The sequence below is a fragment of the Phoca vitulina genome, unplaced genomic scaffold (assembly GCF_004348235.1).
Source record: "Phoca vitulina isolate PV1807 unplaced genomic scaffold, GSC_HSeal_1.0 scaffold2, whole genome shotgun sequence".
NCBI lineage: Eukaryota > Metazoa > Chordata > Mammalia > Carnivora > Phocidae > Phoca > Phoca vitulina.
The window spans coordinates 18709136-18732836 of record NW_022589705.1 but is presented as its reverse complement, the minus strand read 5'-3'; the positions used below and the strand labels follow the sequence as shown (position 1 = coordinate 18732836).

At 37.8% G+C, this 23701-nt stretch overlaps 1 protein-coding gene across 1 annotated transcript in view; it reads right to left on the bottom strand.

The window, feature by feature from the left end:
• FRRS1 (ferric chelate reductase 1) overlaps positions 1-21251 on the bottom strand; it is a 43649-nt gene extending 22398 nt beyond the window's left edge. The window contains exons 1-6 of the mRNA XM_032422853.1: positions 21227-21251; positions 10188-10383; positions 9180-9316; positions 8019-8113; positions 6762-6909; positions 2838-3020 (exon numbers count right to left, since the gene is read on the bottom strand). Coding sequence (XP_032278744.1) covers positions 2838-3020; positions 6762-6909; positions 8019-8113; positions 9180-9316; positions 10188-10383 — 759 coding nt within the window. The 5' untranslated portion in view covers positions 21227-21251. The remainder of the gene's footprint in view (positions 1-2837; positions 3021-6761; positions 6910-8018; positions 8114-9179; positions 9317-10187; positions 10384-21226) is intronic.
• Positions 21252-23701: the final 2450 nt, after the last annotated feature.

Here is a 23701-nt window from a genome sequence, read left to right as displayed (position 1 = left end):
AAATTCCCTGAACACCAAAGAAGATGGTGGCAGCAATGAATGAGAGTCTATAAACTGCCCAGGACAGTTTCTGAAAAGAAGCAAGAAATCAGTAATGGTAACTGCTTTTTTATTACTGTTTTTGATCACCAAGAATGGGGAACACAGGAAACATGAGGAGGGAAGATACTAAGTTCAGTTTTATAAATGATGGTTAGTGCTGTCCAGGAATACTCATCTGGACAAGATCAGCCGGCCACCGGAAATCCCAATCTGAAGTACAAGAGAGGCCAGAACTGGGAACATTCTAGAACTCAACATTAAGAAATTCTGTACAGAGCAAGATGACACTGGGCAGGAGAAGGAAGCCAACAGAAGCTAATATATAGTATGCCTTCTTGATACACTTTGTATCATTTAATAAAGTATCTGAGATAGGGAATATGTGTATACTTTGAAATTTAGTTAAAATTCAGACATCAGCAAGTCATTGTTAGCAAAAATATGGAAAATTATACTTTTCATCAATTTTAGTGATGAAGTCTAATACCAAAATAATTGTTATCATTAATTCACAAGTAAAATTGAAAAAGGTATCATTTAGCTAGTATTCATAGCATCAGATACCTTCAGTATTTAAATTTATATTAGGAACTAAAAAGAAACAGCAGGTCATAAAAGTATCCTAAAATTTTCTGAATAACCAAAAATAGAAATAACCACTTTAAAAATATTTTCTGAGGATGATTTATTTCCCCCAATTTAGGCAAACAGGTGTACAGATGATTTTAATCATTAAGTAAGATTGCTCTGTAAATCAACTGCACCTGCATAATTAAGTCTTTTTTATAAACATTTTTTGATGAGTACTATACTAGAAACATAAGATTTCTAAGTAAGATAAATATATCTTGAAGTAAAGACAAATGCTTTTGTGCCGTCGATGCCTACGACTTAGAACAGAAACCACCGGTCTACTTATGGGCTCCTCATCACCACGCCCAGGGCAGCAGTACTGTCTTTTCCTCTCGCTGACAGATTTTATGTGACCAGAAAAAGAAAAATGTGAATATACTATTGCATGAAGTTTGACTCTAAAGTGACTGCAATGTTTTCTATTTAAGGGACCAGAGCACATATCTCAATGAGCACTGTATGTTAGAGATGAAGCTACATGCTTATTCCAACGAGACCACCACTGTTAATCCTTGGAGGGGGGCCATCTTCAGAATTTCCTTCATAACCAGTTCCATCACATTCACACAACAAGCACTACCACCATCTTTCCTTATTGCTGTGTAGTCCCCTTTTATTTTTAATCCAGTCTCATCATCCCCCTTAGGCGCCAAACCTGGTTCATTTTGGCCAGAACTGCAAATACCCAAAAGAATATGCTATAGGTCTGATGACAATTACAAAGGGAAATGGGGAAAACATTTTGAACTACTGTAACATCATTCAATCAAGTATAAAATTTCCCAAGAAACAACTTTAAAAAAGAAAGAGTTATAATTCCTTATATGTTATTTTTAAAAGCACATGACATATCTGGGGAGCTTACGTGGCTCAGATGGTTAAGTGTCCGACTCTTGATTTCAGCTCAGGTCATGATCTCAGGGTCATAAGATCGAGCCCCACATCGGGCTCTGCACTGGGCATGGAGCCTGCTTAAGATTCTCTCTTTCCCTCTCCCGTTGCCCCTCCCCCTCTAAAAAAATAATAAAAAATAAAAGCATATGACAGATCTTATCTCTCATAAATTTAAGATATACATTTTGCTTAATGAAAGAGAATAATGGGTGCATTCAAGGACTATATAGTAAAATATCTAGGTCATATGCATACGCATATAGTAAAATATCTAGGTGTAACTTTTTACCCCTGGCTTCCTGCAAAACTTGCAAGCAGCATACAAGGACCAATGCAATCAGAGCGCACTTTTAGGGAAAATATTAGTTCTGGTACAGAATCTCAGCGTTCCTTTCCTTTTTTTGAAATAGGATTCCCTAAAGAAGTGATGTTAAGTTTAAAACCTGACAGGAAGAAACCTCTCTAGAAAAGACCTGTTGCCTTTGCTAACGTGGAAGTAAGAGGCTTTCTCCATTTGTAGTCATCCCCAACCTCCCCGCCAACTCTGCTCTGAACAGGACTCACACATGTCCCGGCCCATACTCTCCTGCCCTCCTTCAGGGAGACCAGGATGCCTCTGCAGCACTTGGCTCTTCCACACCACAGCACAAGGCTGCCATCTATAGAACCATTTAATCCATTCAGCACTACCCAGGGAGAGTGAGAATCAGCTTAAAACAAATGCTGCCTTCCCTAGATCTGACAAAGGAGCCTACCGGTGAAGAATATATTTATGCCTGGACACACCAGGTGTCATTCTCTGTTTGGGATAGGCACCGATGACTACCAAAATGGGGACACCGAGACAACCCATGCTGTGGTTGCTGGCCACTCAAGAAAACAACGAGGGTTGGAAAAGCATCACAAATAACATAAGACTTTTATGCAGAGCAACTTTTCTTAACTGCACTTCTTGCTTTTATCACAGACAGACAGAGACAGACAGAAAGATACACTGGCAAGTCCACTGGATATAGAGTGATTTTCCTAACTCTCCGTAGGATGGCCTGTTCTTAGAGCTATGTAATTGCACAACTGTTAAAAACATGAAATACCCAAAGATGTTTAGGTCAGCATCTGCTCTAAGTTACCATGTCCTGCTTTCCCCTTCCCCTTCCCATTGTTAAGTGTGATCATTTGACTCTAGAACCAACAAGTACACCGCCACTGATTACAGTCCCTCTAGTAATTTTCTTTCATTACCACTTACGTAAGTGAGGGATACAAACCATCCATCTGTCATGAGAAAACACAAAGGATAAATAGCCTTTACTGGGACCACTCATTTCAACCACCACTGACTGGTCATCTCGTGTGAAGGACAAGAAGAAACAGGCCGGCTCCTTCTCTGGGTCACAGTTCACAGGACTCCTAATACAGAACTTCTTGTTCCCACAATCTGAAGCACTGAACTAGAAAAATGACAGGGAGAAAAAGTCTTAATTACCAACCAAGCAGTTCATTTCACCATGATAAAAGAGCCACTACCTGGAAGCACAAATTTTAACAAGAATATCTTCTCATAATAGATATTTCAAAGAAGGAAACAAAAGACACATCCCAAATTAGAAATGATCAAAGTAGTAGTTAGGTTGTGAACTTTTAAACTTAATTAATTTTAATTAAAATCTGGAAGACAACATTAGTTGGACTATAATGTGCATGAGTATTAAAAGGATTTTAATACACAAAATTAAAAGGACTTTAATACCCAAAATATTTCACATTAATTATGTTCTGGAGCAAAGTTTCTAGCAAATTTTGAAAAACATCTTAGAGAATATTTAAGTCCACATTGACATTCTTACCTAAAGGATACCCTTGAGTTTTTAGAATGGACTTTTAAAAAGCAAATGGACAAACTCTTAGCAAGTTTTTATATTTAGATCCTGAACTCTGCTTCTAGAATTCAGGTTCAAATTGGATATTAAAATTATAAGTAAAAATGGTTATCCCTATATATACCACCACTCCAAATAATAACAATTTAGTGGAGGAAAAACAGGAACAATCTACAATGACTTAATTCAGAGCTTCTTATGGCAAAAAAGAGGAAGCATATCAAAAAATGTCAGCTCTACAATTTGACAGAGCAAATGTGCAGTCATCTTGTTAGAAGGCGCTGTGAGGGTGTATTTCAGAAGAGAGTTAAATACTACGTAACTAAATCTAATGGGAAATGAATAAAAAAAAACTTCTCAGGGGCGCCTGGGTGGCTCAGTCGTTAAGCGTCTGCCTTTGGCTCAGGTCATGATCCCAGGGTCCTGGGATCGAGCCCCTCATCGGGCTCCCTGCTCGGCGGGAAGCCTGCTTCTCCCTCTCCCACTCCCCCTGCTTGTGTTCCCTCTCTCGCTGTGTCTCTCTGTCAAATAAATAAATAAAAATCTTTAAAAAAAAAACACTTCTCATTTCTTCTACTCTACCAATATTTCTGGCCACCAAATGTGTGGCGGGTTTTCCCACATTAACCAATTCTGCAGTTCTCTGGGGACCCCAACTGCGTATCCCACATCGCAATTCCATTCTGACACAATCTACCTGAAGTTAGTGTTCCATCCTACAAGTTAGGGGCTCGGTCCCATAAGACTGCTCCTTTCAGGGCCAATCGCAAGTTCCAGGTTCCCACTGGAGGGGATTGGGGTTCCCATGACCCTCTCCTCGAGTTTGATAATATACTAGGATGGTTTGCAGAACTCAGGAAAACAGCTTTCTTACTAGATTACCAGTGTGTTATTTCTTTTTTTAAGATGTTATTTATTTATTTAGGAAGAGAGTTAAAGAGAGAGAGCACACATAAGCGGAGAGGGAGGGAGAGAAAGAGAATCTCAAGCAGACTTCTTGCTGAGTACGGAGCCCACGTGGGGCTCGATCTCACAACCTGAGATCATGACCTGTGCCAAAATCAAGAGTCCAACACTTAACCAACTGAGCCACCCAGGTGTGCCAAGTGTATTATTACAGGATACAACCCAGGAATAGTCAGATGGAAGAGGCACACAGGGCAAGGTATGTGGCAAGAGGTATGGAGCTTCCACACCCTAAGGCACCATCCTCCCAGGACCTCCATGTGTTCAGCAATCTGGGAGCTCTCTGAACCCCATACTTTTGGGATTTTTATAGAGGCTTCATCGTGGAGGCATGATGGATTATTGACTCTATTTTCAGCCCCTCTTTCATCTCTGGAAAATAGAGAGTGAAGTAGAAAGTTCCCAGCATGGGTTGGTCTTTTTTTTTTTTTTTTAAGATTTTATTTATTTGACAGAGAGAGACACAGCGAGAGAGGGAACACAAGCAGGGGGAGTGGGAGAGGGAGAAGCAGGCTTCCCGCGGAGCAGGGAGCCCGATGCGGGGCTCGATCCCAGGACCCTGGGATCATGACCTGAGCCGAAGGCAGACGCTTAATGACTGAGCCACCCAGGCACCCCCATGGGTTGGTCTTTCTGCCCTCACCCAGGAGCCCACCCAGAGTTACCTCATTAGAACAAAAGGTATTCCTACCACTCAGGAAATTACAAGAGATTTAGGAGCTCTGTATCAGGAACTGGGGTCAATGGCCAAATATTAGCAGGAACCACGGCAGAGACCAATATATATATATATATTTCTTACTATTTCACAGGAACTTAAAAGTCACAGTAGAGTGGAAAAAACAAGCCACTACGAAACTTGGATTTTTGGTCTCTGCTCTCCCCTTTACTCCAGCATGTTTGCTAAAGAACTTACTGTCTCTCTTGTATACCTTCAACTATACAACAGGGACCGAACACTGAGGTCTCTTCTAGCTCTACAAATGCTGTAATCTCATGACTCTTTTAAACCTTTCTATAATCAGAGGTTACAAACCTGGTGCACAGATACCATAAAAGCTCTGAAAACAAATGCCTTTTATGTGAATATATGGAAAGACAATTTTGTCAGTAGATTCCTATCAGGAAGCTCAGGTCCAAAATGACTATTTACTCCCCTAAAGCAGCTTTGAAATTAAATATTAAGACTAAGTAAACTGAGGGGTGCCTGGATGGCTCAGTCGGTGGAACATGTGGTGCAACTCTTGGTCTTGGGGTTGTAAGTTCAATACCCATGTTGGGTGTAGGGGTTACTTAAAAATAAAATCTTTAAAAAAAAAAAAAGACTAAATAGACAAATGCAAATAAAAGATCTAATTATATGGTCAAAAGTGTAACATTCATAATAATGTAGTCAAATAAAATCATCATATATTGCAAAATGTAGAAGGAAAACAAAATGAGACATTACATAGGAGCACAAGTGCTTTACTTAGTCTTCCCTACAAGAACAAAGAGCTATAAAAAGACAAAAAAGAGAAGGAAAAGAAAAAAGGAACTAATATTTACAGAATTTCTATTAAGTGCAAAGTAGTTAGAAACCTTATATTCATTACATTGTTTTAATTCTCATAATGATACTAAGAGCTAGATATTAAGATTTCTCATTTTATAGGTGAAGAAACTGAGCCCTTGAGAATTAAGTAGCTTGTCCAAAGCCACACAGAAAGTAAACAAGTCGGGAATCAAACCCAAGTTTGTTCTTTCAACTGTAATAACTTGCTGTAAGACATTTTTCATTACATGCACTTCTGAATTAATAAGTCTAACATCAGAACTTCTTTCAGTGAAAATTTCCTAATGTTTCCAGTATGCATTACCCTTTACAAGATATGTTTTTTCAGTCATCATTCTTCTGAACCAGAGGGCCTGAATGAATTCTAGCTGATGAGTTTGCAGAAGAGTTTCTGTAGTTCAGCACAAAGAATCCCCCAGTACTCATTGGCTTTCATGAAATCAGATCTAAGAGTTACATCACCATTTCAAGATTCTCCTCCAAATCCTGTCTAAATTTAGCCCAAGCTTTAATCTTCCTCTTCCACGTTTGATATTTAGCTGTACAGACTCTGTATGAATGTCAGATCCACAACTCGAACATGCAGGATCTTGCACTGCCTTTATTCTGACCTGTAAGTCATAATGTTGCAATGAAGACTTCCTTCAGATTTCCTGCAGAAATCCCAAAAACTTACTACCGTGACCCAGTACAGCTACTTCTCTACATACTTCACCAAGCCTAGAACCACAATTTCCAAAGACACCGTTATTACAGATTGCATTTGGTGAAACCATAAAAATGTTACTTACTGATTTGGTTAGATGGGAGACCGGAGGGAATGTCGACAAAGGGGCTCTTGTAGCTTCAGGTGTCGTAAAAGGCAGGGCGTTTGGTTGTGAAATTATAGGACCAGGAATCTTCACCCAGTAGATTTTATACTTCTCAACAACTGTGACTCTGAAATTCAGTACTAATGAGATCAAACAGAACCCTGATTGTGGCCCATCATAACCAAATCAAAAAAAAAAAAAAAGAGGGGGGAAGAAAAGGAATAAAGTAGGGACACACAATGTAATACTACCTAACAGTACTACTGCTTTTGTCTAAGGCAAATCTCCAATGACTCTTCCACCTCATCACTAAATGAACTTTACTGCTCTTGCTCTCTTGTTCGCTCTCGATCTTTCTTTTCTTCCCTTCTCCTCTCTTCCTTGTCCGCTCTTTGGGCATACTCACGGCAGTCCTGAATGCCAGATCTAGGGACTAAACTGCACAGATTTCTAATCCCTGACGTATAAAGAACACACTACTACTACTACCCATTTCAGAATGTGCTGTTCAAATTATTCCACAGGGCATGTGTAGCAGGCAGCTACGGGGAGAAGCTATTCTATATAGCAACCATCAGCTCTTACTGGTGCCACAGTCCACACAACACACAGGTGCGAAGCTGTGTTACTGTGTGCTGGGACCTGTGTACAAAGTGGAACAAAAAATAGAGACGTGCCAAGAGAGCAATTCTCCTTAAAACATATGCCTCTAACACCACTCAGGAATATCAGACTGCTTTATGACAGTCCACTTCCCCTTGCACATAGAAGTAAGGACTTCTAATTCTACCAAATTTCATAATTCTGAGGGCATGCACCATCTTACTTTTCTGACAATCTAATCTGCAAGTTGTAACACTACAAAAAAGTCACCCAAATTTCAGGATTTTTTTTTCATATTCTCCTGTTAAGACAAGAGCAAATCAAAAAAAAAATGTATCAGTCCATACACCATATTAAGTATTAATAGTAGTAATTGATGCCTCTTAGTTTGAAGGCACTGCAATATTTCATTCATTCAACAGATGTCTATTAAGTGCCTATTAGGTGCCAGGTCCTGTGCTAGGTGGAAAAAAATCAAACAAAAAGCAAAATGACTACTTATCTCACTGACGTGGTGTCATTACTACACCAAACCTCTTCTGTACAGGTATATGTCCAATAGGTATCAAAGATGATATAGACAGTTATTGTTTCAATTTTACTAGTTGCAGATTTGTAAGCTCTCCTACTCACAGAAACTTTACGTGATCTGGAGCATTGCTTGGAGCATTCCAGTAGACTTTAATTTTTGTTTTCTTGGATGGACTTGTGTGACTCACAGCATATCCCTGAAATAAAATGGAGAAGAACGACCATTCAGTCACTCATGGTTGGAGTGAGCATGGCTGGAACGACTATCATTTTGCAAAGTAATCTATCACTGGGTGATGCTGACACCCTGGTAAAGACTGTTCTACTTAGAACAGGGACTCAGGAACTCAACAAATACATATTGGCTAGTGGATACCAGATTAGCAGCTGGCTCTGTGAATAAATTAGAGTCCACAGAAATTTAAGAACTGCAGAGGGTTATGAACACTGGGTATGTTAATGCTATATAGGGCCTGCTCCTTATTCATTTATACTATAAATTTATATCCCTTCCATTAATAGGAACAAAGAGAACACAAAAAAGTCATCAAAAGAAAAAATTCCTGCCCCCACATACAGAGCACTATATTTTAGGAATACCTTCCCCTTGAACAATCTCATTTCCCACTTTCACTCACCTGGCAAATTCCTACTCATTCTTTGAGGCCTGATGTGGAGACTACCTCCTCCAAGGAGCTCTCTCTCAATTTCCTCCAGCCTGTGTGTGACTTTCCCTGCTATGCTTCCTACCCATCCTGTGTGTTTCTAATCTAAGTCTACTTAGGTGTTCTTGTATATCTGTCCTATATCCTTATGTTCTACTTATGTATCATACATCATATGTCCATATGTTCTACCTATGTGTAATGCTCTGAGCTCTTCAAAGAACAAGTCTAGCTGCTCATCGCCATATCACACTGGGACAGTTCCTGATATAATAAATGTTTATTAAATGAATGAATGATAAAAATTAGACCTCTGTCCGACTCTAGAATCCTATCTTCAATACTAACACCCTTTATAATCAATATAATATGAGTCAATACTATATAAAATATCAAAACTCTTTAAGCTACTGTCTTTTCTAGGATGCTGATGTGTAAAAAATATATTGCAAATAGGAAAACTTAGGGGGAAAGCCTGATCAGTGTGAATCTACTTAAATGTCTGCAATACACGGATAATGTCATTGTTTATCTTACAACCACCACCCTGTAGTGAAAAGATCCACGCAAACCAACAGATGTCAAACATAACACAAACCTGTACATCTTCACAGGTCAGAAGCTGTGACACCTGACTGTCAATCAATGTGAAGGAGCCAACAGGAGGGCCACTCAAATCCTCAGCAGCCCGTGCTTCTAAGAGAAAGCCTCTAAATGGTTGCCCTGACAAGGTAACTGAGAAACAAACAAAAAGATGTTTAAGAGGTTTAGCAACATCCCCAAAAGGAAACTATTCAGAGGAGGCACTCACAGTTCGAATCTGGTGTACATATACAAAACTGCTCCAGGAGAGAATATGGTAGAAATTATCCTGTAGCCAAAGAAGTTGTGAACTGTGTTCCACAGGACATTCACTCCGTGAGATATCAATAGCCATTCCAAAGGGGGGAAAAAAAGGTAGGCGATGGTCAGGGAGTAGTCCATGGGGCCAAATTAGTTTGAAAAATGCTGAATGAAAGTAAATACTTGTCTCTCTACTGAAAATCGCCAAGGCCTTTAACATCCTACTCTGCAGGACGAAACCCTCCGAAGTACATTATATGTAACACACGGAGGGTTCCAAATTTATTTTTCCATACGCTCTTTTTGTCAAAGTTTGTTAATATTTTGCATTTCTGGAATCGCAGAAAATAGTTTGTAAAACACTGTTATAGACACACCTTTAACAGCCCATATTTCACCAGAAGAATCAGAAAAACACAAGAGTTTACACGGAACCAAGAAGAAGGGTTTATTACACCTTAAACCAGACAAAAGAAAATTTATTTTCCTCTTCTATTGAGTTAATAGTACTGTTAAAAAAGATCTATTAACTAATGATAAAACTGTACTTAAAACATACTCTGATTGGGGAGCAGATATACCACTTAAGTAATATAGTCATCGTTAGCAGTTAAACTCAAAATGAGAAGTGTAAGATGGCGGTCTCTTATGAAAACAGGTGAACAGATTTAAATGACACTGTATAAATCCCTCAGTAATACAGATTCAACATACAGGAAAAGAGTGAAACTCAAAACGCAAATAGTTAATCCCAGCACAGTACCTTCAATCTGATCTCCTGGTCTGAATGTCATCTGACTCACTGAAATGTTGTGAACAGGATTGGGGTGCGCAGTATGACCATGTTCAGGAACCATTCCACGGCATGATGTTCCTACTTTTCCACTGGGATAATTAGCCACAGAACTAATGTGCAGCACAAGTATGAAGGTACCAAGGGTAAATCCAAGAACTGCCATCTCAAAAAGAAGATTAAAAGCACATTATTTTCAAACGTAATTAAAATATAAAGCTTTCATACCGCAGAATAGTAATTCTAGATGGCTGCTTGGTGTCAACACCAAGACAGCTAACCATATTTTCAAAAATATGTAATAAAAAGAATATGATATGTGAAGTTTGACCTGGATTTGCATCTCGGCTCTACCAATTACCAATTATGAGACCTTAACCAAATCACTTATGCCTCCACTTCCTTACCTGAAAAATTAGGAAACTAACACCGTCCTTTCAAGTTGTTTTAATAAAATGAAGATACAAAAAAATAAAATAAAGTTACAACCCAAAGTCTTACAAGGAAGAAAATAAATGTTAGCTTTCGTTAGCATGATTTGGAAATAATAAACCAGTCCACTAACAGCGAAAGATTCTATTCTACTTTACCCTAGGAAGCTTAAAGAACAAATAAGAAATGTTTCTTCTGGATTTAAATACCGTCATCTAAATAAGTCTCTGATATGACTTCTCCCAATTTCCTATTAAATTAATCATGACAGAGGCGCCTGGGTGGCTCAGTCGTTAAGCGTCTGCCTTTGGCTCAGGTCATGATCTCAGGGTCCTGGGATCGAGCCCCGCATCGGGCTCCCTGCTCAGCGGGAAGCCTGCTTCTCCCTCTCACACTCCCCTTGCTTGTGTTTCCTCTCTCGCTGTCTCTCTCTGTGTCAAATAAATAAATAAAATCTTTTTTTTAATTAATTAATTAATCATGACGGTGGATAATTTAATTTGCAATACTGAAAACTAAGGATAACAGAGAACCAATTGCAAGAAACAATATTTCTATTACCCATAGCCCAGTTACTTCTGAATTAAGAAACACCATTGTCAATCCAAGCAATATTCTTCTCTCATCCAGTTTACCAGCCTCTTACCATCTGCCTAACAGAAAACCAGCTACTTTACGTCAGTCCCACCCTCTTGTAGCCTATAGCAATCACTTCACTTGGTCCTTATATTCAGAACCTGCAAATCACCGCATATAACAAGGCTAGAGGAGGATGGCAGGGACATGTTACATAGCAGTAAAAAAAAAGTCAGCTTATGGAGAGGCTGCAGATGGGCAGAACCCAAGGAGCAGCTCATTCTCCATAGAGATGGAGTTAGACAAAATAAAAGCACCCCTAGAATCACTAGAATAAATTACTCTTTTATGGTCATGTAAATTACAAACCCCACACTGAACCAGCACTAAACTGCAGGAATTCCTGCTAGACACCAGAAATTATGCTGGGGGCTACACATTTCAACCAGCCCTGCACCTTCCACCAGTAGCTATAAGTAGATAGTATAGGGTCCAATGGTACCACATACCCCTATCTTTTATCAAACATCAAATCTAGGTAGAGTTTTTCCCATTTAAGGATAAGCAAAAAGAACAAATAAACAAATCAAGAGCGTCTGAAAAAAAATGTATAAGAGAAGCACAAAATTTCTCTATAGAGTCATAAGAAAAACAAAATTTTGAAAATGGTTAATTACTGTAAGAAACAATATTTAGGAAAATAACTGTCTTAAACATATTACAGTGATCTATAACAATTATTTCTCAATAAAACTGGGAGAAAAAAAAAAGAGTACTAAAGAGTGGAGCAGTAGGAGAATTTTTCTATTCAAACATGGCTTTCATGTGGTTTTGTCAGGGGCGGACCTGCTTTTAGGACCAGGCAAGATTTGCTGGAGACGATCAAGGTCATAGTTTTTTAACCATGTGACCTTAGCCAAATTATTATGAAGGTTAAATGCAGTAATGTGCCACTCAACTAAAGGATGGTATAGGGGAAGAGTCAGCCCAGTTTAGCAAATATTTATTTGGCACTGACTTCCTGCCAGGTCAAAGTGGAAACAAGACGTGATTTCTAGTCTCCGCTATGCATTGTTTAGCTGAATGACGTCAATCCACTTACTTAATCTCTGTCTCAGCTTCTTCATGTGTGAAATATAACAGATGAACCAGAATAAATTCAGGATCACCTTCATGCCTAACATTATGATTTTAAGAAAGTCAAGTGGGGGGAGTCACCTGGGTGGTTCAGTCCATTAAGTGTCTACGGCTCAGGTCATGATCTCAGGGTCCTGGGATGGAGCCCTGCCTCTCTGCTCAGTGGGGAGTCGCTTCTTCCTCTCCCTCTCCCTCTGCGATCTCTCTCACTGTCGCTCTCTCTCACTCTCGCTTTCTCTCAAATAAATAACATCTTTTTAAAAAATAAATAAATAATAAAAATTTAAAGATTAAACAGGAAGGAAGGAAGGGTAGGAGGGAGGGAGAGAGGGAGGGAGGGGGGAAGGAAGGAAGCCAAGTGGGAAAGGCTATTGGGAATTATCAAAGCAAGAAGTGAAGTGTAAGCCCAGAAAGGGAAGTGACCAAGGCGCCACCACCTGTCAATCATTAGGAAAATATAACAAATGTAGTCAGGGAGAGAAGTAAACCAGCAATTCCTTTATCCATAGTCAGATGCTGACCATGAAGGGTGAAGCTCTATTTGCATTACAATGGCTACTGACGGATTTTCCAGTTAATGATTTAAGAAACAGCCTTTTTTCAAAGTAATACTTTAATTCATTAGCCAACCTATGCCAACAGACTGCATAGTTATGAAAGAGAATCAGAAGTTATTCATGGAATCATTTAAGTTAAAATTATGTAACGTGGATAATGAACTATATTATATTCTGTTATGAGGTCTTCAAGCACTGAAAAACTCGCACCAATTTTGTGGGATTCTTTAAAGTTTTTCATATTCATATTCGACGGTGGGTACAATACAGAAGATAAAACAAAAGTATCACAATTTGCATTTTGTCGTCCCAAAGATAAACCAATTAGTTTAAAAAATTAAAAGAGAAGTTATCCTGATTCTCTAACTGAAATATTCCCAAACCTGATGATATTTACATAGTTTTCTTTCTTGCCTGAAAAAGAGGCATTTAGTAAAAAAAAAGTATGATGACTGCTTATATCATGTTCTACATACATCTCAAAGATAAAACTTCAAAACAAATGTATTCTTTATTATTTAAAAAGCAAATTCTTGTATTTGCATGAATATTTAATTATTATTGTGATTGTGGACCACAGAGGCAAAGTGATATTAGTCAAAACAATATATTTAATTAAAGCAAAGTAAAATTCAGATAAAATGAGAAGAATCCAATTGGAAAACATTTAGCTGTAAGAAAATCATTAGAATAAAGAGTCTGTGTTAAGAATTTTTTTTAACAAATTAGTCATTAAATGTCTTTTTATTGTGTCACTCCAAGAACATGTGAGAAAAAGAAGAAATGGAGGAAAGCATATCTTTTAAAACCATGTCAGATGATTAAGCTAGCAAATAACTAATCAAGTCTAGTTATACTGCAATCAAGCTCTAGCTCTCGTTGTTAGTCATTCATTTTAAATTAAGGCATCAAAAAGTTCAAAAGTTAACATTCACACAAAAACTGTAGGAACTCGGGGTGCCTGGGTGGCTCAGTCATTAAGCGTCTGCCTTCAGCTCAGGTCATGATCCCAGGGTCCTGGAATCGAGCCCCGCATCGGGCTCCCTGCTCGGCGGGAAGCCTGCTTCTCTCTCGCCCACTCCCCCTGCTTGTGTTCCCTCTCTCGCTGTGTCTCTCTCTGTCAAATAAATAAATAAAATCTTAAAAAAAAAAAAATTGTAGGAACTCAGGCCAGTAACACTCAATCTACATTACCAAGATATGAGTATAAGCACACAGTGAGAGTCTTAATCAATGCACAGCTATGGGGTAACAAGGTTTCTTAATTACGGGGAATGAGTTGTTAAAAAAAAAAAAAAAAAACTTAACCAGAAAGGTTCACCATAAAATATTTAAATAATTTAGAAAAGGTTGGTTTGGGTTTTTTTTGGGGGGGGAGGGGTTGCTATATGCAAGGAATTTATGTAATTTTTTACCATATTCAGATAAGAAAAATATGAAATATTTTTACATTATGACCCAACAAACATTTCAAGAGACATTATTTACCTTTACCACTTGGGATAAATTCATACATTTTCTATTCCTTACTTTTTTTTAATGTTGGTTTTATCTATCCTACTGAATTATTATTGTACAACCTATCAATTGATCTTAACCTGCAGTTTGAAAAATACTACTTTAGAGCATATACAAACCATTAAGTTTCAGCCTTGAATCAAGCTCTAAATTAGGAGTATCAAGGATTTCAGTAAAAAAGAAGAGTTCTCAGAACCAAAGAAAAATAAGCCAAGCAATAGGGAGGATCTTGGAGATAGGAGATGGACTTATTCAATGAAAATGTCCTATTCTCTTTTATTCCATTTGTGAACCTAAACAGAAACTATAAATACGGCTAATAAATGAGCATTCTCACGGTGACCTTCTGCATGAGAAAAAAAAATTTTAATTAATCATAGCATAAAAACACTGCAATCCCTAAAGCATCTAAACGTTCCTTTCAGAATTTCCATCAACTGCATTCCACAATGTTCAAAGTAAATAACTACTCCTTACTCAATATAGTTTTCGTTTTATTTTATTACTAGAATTACAATGGCATTATTTTCTTTTCCTCTGTTATAAGTGTAAAATATTTCAATTAACTTCTAAGTTAAACATGCTTTTGCTTCTGGGCTTTGGGCCTAGAAACAGAACCACCATTTATAATATTGCTTCTCTTGGAAAATGGAATTGAAATTCCAAGCAGAATTGGAAATTAATTTTGGGACCCAGCACATTTGTAATAACATCAGCATTTCGTGTAGGATCTGGGGTAAACCTGACAGGCCTGTGACCAAAAACCTAAGAGGGACTAGGGCTAGAGGTGGAAAGAGGTGGAAATAGAGTGGCAGAGTTAGGTGGAAAGAATTTTAGAAAAATAGGTCAAACCATAAGAAGGATAAGGAGACTGATTAAGTCAAAACAGTTAAGACTAGGCACAAGAGATACACAGAAAGCAATGAAATTTCTAAGACATAAAGAAAAGGATTACATTTCTATTACACAGGAGGGAAGAAAGAGGACATAGCATGGAGAAAAAGAAAAATAAATAAACATTTAATGAGAACCTAGAAGATACTACTACATCTAATATAATTCTTACAATAAGCAGATAGTACCTTCATTTTAGAGATGAAAAAACAGAGGCCAGGGAATGTACCCTAAATCTAAGGGCAATGTCCATGTTCTCTCTTCACTTTGCATCACTGCTCCCTCCTTGCAGAGAGAAGGATGTAGAAAGTAAATAAATCCAGCAAGGATCCAAATTTCACAATGAACAATGTTGAGTGGGGGCATACTGTGACAAAGTTGAAATCTAAATTAGCCTAATTCAGAATGTTGAGGGGCACCTGGCTGGCTGTCAGTAGAGCATAGGATTCTTGACTTCAGGGTCATGAGTTCGAGCCCCATATTGGGCACAGAAAGTACTTTAGAAAAGAACTACAAGTGTTTTGAGGCACGTGGCTGGCTCAGTCAGTAAATCATGCAACTCTTGATCTCAGTGTCCTGAGTTCAAGCCCCACATTAGATGTAGAACTTACTTTAAAAAACAAAAACAAAAAACAAAATATTGAGTCCACTCTAGGAGCATTAGAAGCAATATAGAGAACTCTTTCATAGAACTAAAGCTCCTGAAAGAATGGACATTAAAACAACTAGTTTGATGCCTAAAAACACCAAGTTGTCAATAAATAATAACCGCCATTATTTGTTATCACTATTAGATTTCCTTATCAGCAGTACGTGCTAATTTCTTCCCAACACTGTTGTGGTTAGACAAGTGAAATTTTCATATATTTCTTTCATCTGCATTTAATTTGTTCAAGCCTTCTGAAATATTTCAGAAAATGTGCTCCCCTTCTTTCCAGCAATTTAACTTTACCTTCATAGAAAACTTCCACATCAAAAATTAAATTGACTTTGATAGCAGAATCTCAAATTATAGAGAAATTGAAAAATAAGTCAAGTATTTCCACTTCTTCAGATAAAAATGTTTCAGACTCCATTTGCACAGCAGGAAGCAAAGAGAAAAAAAGATTTTTTTTTTTAATTAACAATTGGGAGTTATGACATTTTCAGAGATGGTTCTAAAAAACAAAGAGGCATCAAAAGTGACATATTGAATACCAATTTGAGATCTGTCAGGTCTAACAACTTAAAAGGGTTGAAAAAAATTCTGAAAAAGAATTTAGAGTTTAAGTAAAAGCAAGAAAAAGTGAAGGGAAAGATAGAGGAAACCACTGAAGAAAAAGTAATGGGGAACTCTACAATCTAATCCTGATTCCCCTAATCACAGCATCCTCAGCAAGTAATGTTTCCATCTTCTTTATTCACCTCTGGAAAAAAGATTGGAAGCAAATACCTTATTACATGATATAGAGCTTTCATCTGGGTCATTCCACATGGCCCTCACAATAACCCTGTCCACAAAACAAAATTAGGTAGAAAGTGGAATGGCCCCTTCTCTAAAGATGCAAAACTAATAATGAAACAAAAGCAAATACCAGTAATCTATCATTTAAATGACACTATTTATTGAATCCATTGTAGTCATCACAGTAGGTGCTTCACAGAAATGAACTCTAATCCTTGGAAGAAACATACAAAGGTTTTTTTTGTTTTTCGTACAGACACTGAAGCTCACGGAGGTTATAAAAAACTACAGTCTAAGATCACACAGGGGCAGAATAGGAAAAAACTGTATTTCATTATAGATATTTAGAGGTATAAGGAGAAAATAAGAAGAGCTAACAATTACCAAGGGCTTACAACATGTCAGACATCATGTCAAGGATTTAGCATGCATTCCTAAAAACCACCCAGGAAGGTGTGAAGGGTATAATTGTTCCCACTGTGTAAAATAGGGCACTGATTAAGACATTTATCAGAGGCACAGCAAATGAGTGGTGAAAAGTATGGTCTCTGATCTGGCTTCTGAGGTTTTAACCAATAAGCCATCCGTAACTTCAGATCAGACCCTTAAGGCTGACATGGTAAGTAAACAAGGCATTATGGAGGAAAACAGGTTCAGAATGTACATAATTTGAACAGGAGCAATAAAAGAACCAAAGATGGAGACAAAAAAGTGGGCATAGACTTTTGAGGGCCGTTAAAGGATTGTCTACCTAGATCCGAGGTCAAATGTCAGAAATAGTCATTGTAAAAATATTGTAATTAAGTCTGGTTCCTCTTCATGCCTCATACATGAACGTATCCATTCCCAAGACTTTTTACCTTGGCCCCCACATTTCTCTGCAAGCTCATCATGGTTTCCATGGCCTGTTTTCATCCCTAAGATATCTCCCAAATCTTCCGATTGCCCCCACCCCACATCTGAACAATGCTTTCACTCAAATTTCCAACTCTACATAGATTTCTGTTTGGAGGACAATAAGCTTAATTTGTCTGCAGTGAAATTCATCATCTTTTCCTCCAGACTAGCTCTTACATCTGACTTCCCTATTCTGATGGTGGCCTGTCAACACGTTTCTGGTCAGCAATACTCGAAACCCCATATTCTCAAGACTTGACCCCAAATACTCTTTTAGACCCCAATTTCCAAACAACCTCTTCAGATTCTCCCTCCACCCTTTCACCCTCCTACCTATCCCTTTTGCATCTCTCTTCTACTGTCCATTCTATTACATCTGTCTGCCACTTTCCATTCTGCCATCACCTCCAAGCACAAAGCCTTCATTGTCTGTCACCAAAATTAATGAAACACTCTCAATTGGCCTCTCTGTTTCCTTATCTCCATTCTAATCTGTCCTACACAACATCAGAGATCATTTTCCTAAAGCACAATTCTTATCATACCACTCTTCTCCCCAGAAACCTTCATCAGCTTCCCAGGAATTATTAAATTAAGGACAAAAACTTTAGACATTTAATGTTTCATACTATTCAGCCCAACCCCATTTTAAGGATTTTTTTCTCCCATGCTCTTGCAACAACATACCATTTGTACTAACTCCTGGAATAAGCACCACTCCTTCTTTCTATCCATGTCCTGCCTTCTAACTGGGACCTCCATTATTTCATGCATCAAATTCTTACCCGTGTAAAAACAGATGTTAAATGGGAAAAAATAATATACAAAAATCTCTGTACACTATGCTTTTTATGTAAAAAAAAAAAAATTCATTGCCTGTCATTTCATGGATAAATGCAAGAGACTGCTAATATCCAGTATAAGCAAGAATGTAGAAAAATGAGCACACATACACAGTGAAAAGTGTAAACTGGCACAATATTTTTGGAGGAAATTTGACAGTATCCTACTAAACTAAAATATGCTTAACCTCTGACCTAGGAATTTCACTTCTAGGAATTTATCCTACAAAAACTCGCACAGTTAGACAAAAATTATATTTGTAGTAACAAAAATTTAAGACAATTTGGGTGGTTACAAAAATAAGCTGCACTATATCCAGACTATAGAATACTGTATACTCACTCACTTAAAAGAATGAAATAGAAAAGTCAATGACGGGGTGCCTGGGTGGCTCACTCAGTTAAGTGGTGAAGCGTCTAACTTCGGCTCAGGTCATGGGATCAAGCCCCACATCAGAGCTCCTTGCTCAGCAGGAAGCCTGCTTCTCCCTCTCCCTCTGCCTGCCACTCCCCCTGTTTGTGCTCTCTCTCTCTGTCAAATAAATAAATAAAAATAAAGGAAAAACATTTTTAAAAAAAGAAAAGTCAATGACAAATATAACAGCTAATAATTACTGAGTGCTTTATGGGAGCTAGGTATTCTTTTAAGTGCTTTGCAAGTATCAACTTGTTTCACAAAAGCCCTAAGACATGAGTCTGCATATACTTAAGTGGAAACATGCTCCTGCCACACTGAGGAATGAAAACAAGCAGATTACGAAAAGATATGTAGTATATTGAAAGAAGTGTTACTTAAAAGTTAAAGGGAAAAGAAAAAAAAAACCTTCTACTCCACACATTTAACAGTTCTCAAGAGTGGTTACCCCCAGGAGAGTGTTTTCAATAGGGGAAGAGGAGTGGACTTCCTCTTTTTAATCCTCATTGTATTGTGCATATTTTTTTAAAAGCATGTAGTGTTTATAATATAAAAATAATCTAAAAATTTTAAAGCATGTAGTGCTTTATAATATAATAAAAGATAATAATTTATAACTACAAAATACGGATATATAAAGACTGTAAAGAAATACAATAAAACTACTTAGCTTTTTTCTTTTATCTATTTTCAAACATTCTATGTTACTTTCACTGCTTTTGTTTGTTTTTGTTTTAGTAAATAAAACCTCCTCCCCTCTTTCAAGGTCCATTTCAAATGTATCCTATGAGACAGTGAACAGTTTGGACGTCAAAATCACATAATTCGAATCCAGCTGCAGGTTTGAATCCAGCAGGCACCATCTTAGTGACTGTGGGCAGATTATTTAACCTCACCAGGCTTTGGTTTTCTCATTTTGTTAAGAGAAAATGCAACAAATACCAAGGTGCTTTGTGAAGGTTAAATAAAGCAATACATATGAAACATCTAGCACAGTGCACACCATAAACCAGGTCTCCCATTAAAATCTTCTTTGTAGGAAACAAACTGAGGACTGCTGGAGGGGAGAAAGGTGGGGGTAACTGGGTGATGGACATTAAGGAGGGCACGTGATGTAATGAGCACTGGGTACTATATAAGACTGATGAATCACTGACCTCTACCTCTGAAACCAATAATAAATTATATGTTAATTGAATTTAAATAAAAAATAAATAAAATCTCCTTCTTTCCATGGAGTCTTGCCCAATTCTGTCACCTTCTGTAACAGCTCTCTCTTTGGAACCTCCAGAAGCTTTGCTTTTGCTAATAAAAAATGTTATCACACTTGCCCCAACTGGTGACTTGTCTTGTGGCCAGCTTGTTGATCCCCTTTCCCACTGACTAGCAGACAACCTTGAAAACAGCGCTTGTACAGTGTGATTTCCAGAGAATCTGACATTACGCAAATGGAGAGCTCTGAAACAGAAGCTACACTTGGCCAAAATAGTCAACATGTTGGCTTACTAAGCAAATTACCAGAACTCATCCCCTTAAACAAAATAAAATGTCTAGCTCATTGTTTTCAACAAATTAATAAACCAAATTTTAGCCTCTACCTCTGTATAGTACTCAAATATTTCCACTTTTTCTTTAATTCAGAAGAAAAAGAAAGTATCTGAGCTTAAAAGTTTAGCTTTGTAAAGAAATATCCCTGATAACACATTTACAAACTGAAAAATCTCCTTTGCCCCTAGGTAAGCACTGACAAGATTAAAAAAAAAAAAAAAAAAAAAGGAGGGGGTGGCAAAGGTCTTACCAGAGCCTTTCTGAAATTCTAAATGCACACCAGGGGTAGGGGGTGGGGGGAGCTAAAATTTCTAAATTAAAACATACTTTAAAAACCAACTAAGGCTCTAAGTAATCTGCATACAGGTAATTATGCCATTAAGTTTAATTATAAAAGAAAGTTTCCACAGTTTCAAATTTTTTTTAAAAAGGAGAAAGAAACACACGTGCATGAATAAAGTCCATGCTTTTCAGGACCCCAAGCATGACTCTACTTTTAATCACCCATTTCTTGGGATTAAAGCTCGTTAGTCAAAGTCACAGGACATCTTATTATCCTAACTCGTTTGTGAAAACTCATTAGCTCAATACAAGCTCCAGAACATAATTTGTTAAAGCATTCATTCTGCATCGCCGACCGCCCCCATCATCACAGTCGCCTGCTCTCAGTACTGTCGCCTTAGCTGGCTTCAATTTTTAAACGCTTTGCAAAGAGCTCTGACTTAAAGAGAACAGAAGGACACGCTTACCTTGAGAAGCGAAGGCAGCCTAGCCAACTTCCGGTTTTGTTACAATTTGTATCTCTTTTCAGCAGCTGGGTGGAGCCCGCGTACCCAGTAACCAGAAGGCTACGTTTCCCAAGCTAAGCAGCAAAACTTGATTTGCAAGACCAGTAGACCAGTACTAGTTTTTGGACTCCATTTCCGAGAATTAAGGGTTCTGTTTTACATACAAGAGCATTTTGCCAAGTAATAGTTGTTTCCTTGAGAAAATTGTGTGCCTTTAACTACAAAACCACTTGGAAATACATATCTGTTCTATATATTCTATATATTCTAAGTAAAGACAAACAAAGGAACCTAGTTGTGCTTAGGTAGGGTTCCCAAATTTAGCAAATTAAAATACTGGTTGCCTGCTTAAACTCAATTTCAGATAAACAACCAATATAAATATTGTTCTATGCAGTATTTGGAATATAATTATACTAAAAAAATAATTCATTGTTTTTTCTGGCAACTCTTAAGGCATAACCGTAATTAGCAAACTATTTCAATTAACTATAAAAGGTGCAAAAGAATCAGATTGCATAGAACTGAAACCTTGGAAAGTAAATGATACCATGCAAAAGAGTTTTAGTTTGCAAAATTCACTCAGAAACTTAGGAGTTTAGTTTTCATTTCTTTCATTCCTTTAATCTTTGTTTTGCACAAGATTTTTTTTGCAGAAGAACATTTTTAGGGCTAGGAAAAGACAATGTATCTACAAATATTAAACATTCCACTGTGAGCTATGAATCACAAGTACAGACTGGAAAATAAATGATGTCATATACACTCTGACCTGTGATCCCTGGTTGGCAATCAACACTACTAAATTCTCTAAAACCATTTTAAAAGGAGAGAAGAGAAGTGAAAGAACACCATCACTTTAATCTTTCTCCTTAAGACCTAGTCGTTAAGCATCTGCCTTCGGCTCAGGTCATGATCCCGGGGTCCTGGGATCGAGCCCCATATCAGGCTCCCTGCTCCGCGGGAAGACTGCTTCTCCCTCTCCCACTCCCCCTGCTTGTGTTCCCTCTCTCGTTGTGTCTCTCTCTGTCAAATAAATAAAATCTTAAAAAAAAAAAAAAAAAGAACTAGTCACAATTAACAAAAACCCCTCTTTATAGGATTTTAGAGAGAGGCTTTTAAAAAAGATGCCAGAGAGCCGGTTCTCTATTCTAAAGCTGTGTGAAATGTGAATAGACTCAAACTAAGTAGAGCTTCATTCCTTCTGTATAAAGCCTCAGGTGACGACAGAGATTTCTGCAGTCATAATTAAACCTTTTCCAGAAATAGTCCCCAGTGGACACTTTGCATGCCAAAAGCATGATTGAAAAAAAAAAAAAAACCTATAAGACAAATAATTCTTAGAATATATTATTGTAATCTTACATCCTAAAGCACTCTTAAACGGATGAACATGGGTGGGGGGGGCGGGGGGCGGAGGCAAACCAGGAAACAGACTCTTAACTGTAGAGAACTAAGGGTTACCAGAGGGGAGGTGGGCAGGGGGATGGGTGAAAGAGGTGATGGGGATTAAGGAGGGCACTTGTGATGAGCACTGGGTGTTGTATGGAAGTGCTGAGTCACTAAATTCTACACCTGAAACTAATATTACACTGTGTTAACTAACAGGAATTTAAATAAAAACTTGAAAAACTAAATAAATAGTAGTGGGAAGTGGCACAGTGGGAAGAACTGAACAGAGAGGATTAGCTCTATCTAAAAGCACCCTTTTCCAGGCCTACCATTTCCCCTAAAGTCCCCAGCTGTAACTCCCCTTATCACTCCCTGCCAGATGTCCACCTCTACCAGGCTCTTTCTTCATCAGCTCCTTGTCAGCTGTTCCCAAAAGGAACCAAATTTAGTAAGATGTTCAATGGAGCTCAGACTCTGAGAAGTTGATACTATCCTATTGGATCCCATTCTCATGCCTCTACATTAGCAGTTCTCAAATTTTCTGGTCCAGACTCCTTTACAACTTTTAAAAATTACTGTGGACCCCAAAGAGATATTCATTTATATGGGTGATATCTATCATTATATGTATTAAAAATTAAAAGTGAGAAATATTTCAATACTTACAAATTCATTTTTTTAAATTCTTTTAAAAGATTTTATTCATCTATTTGACAGAGTGAGAGAACACAAGCAGGGGAGACAGTAAAGGGAAAGGGAGAAGCAGGCTCCCCGCTGAGCAGGGAGCCCAATGCGGGACTCGATCCCAGGATCCTGGGATCATGACCTGAGCCAGAGGCAGACGCTTAACCATCTAAGCCACCCAGGCGCCCCAAATTCATTTTTAAATGATAAAAATAAATCCATTATGCGTTAACATAGTATTTTTTTCGCTATTGCTGTTATGATTGTTTGCCAAAAATAAGACTTTAGTGAGAAGAGTGTTGTTAAATTTTTGCAAATCTCTTAAGTGCCTGGCTTAACAGAGGATAGCTGGATTCTCAC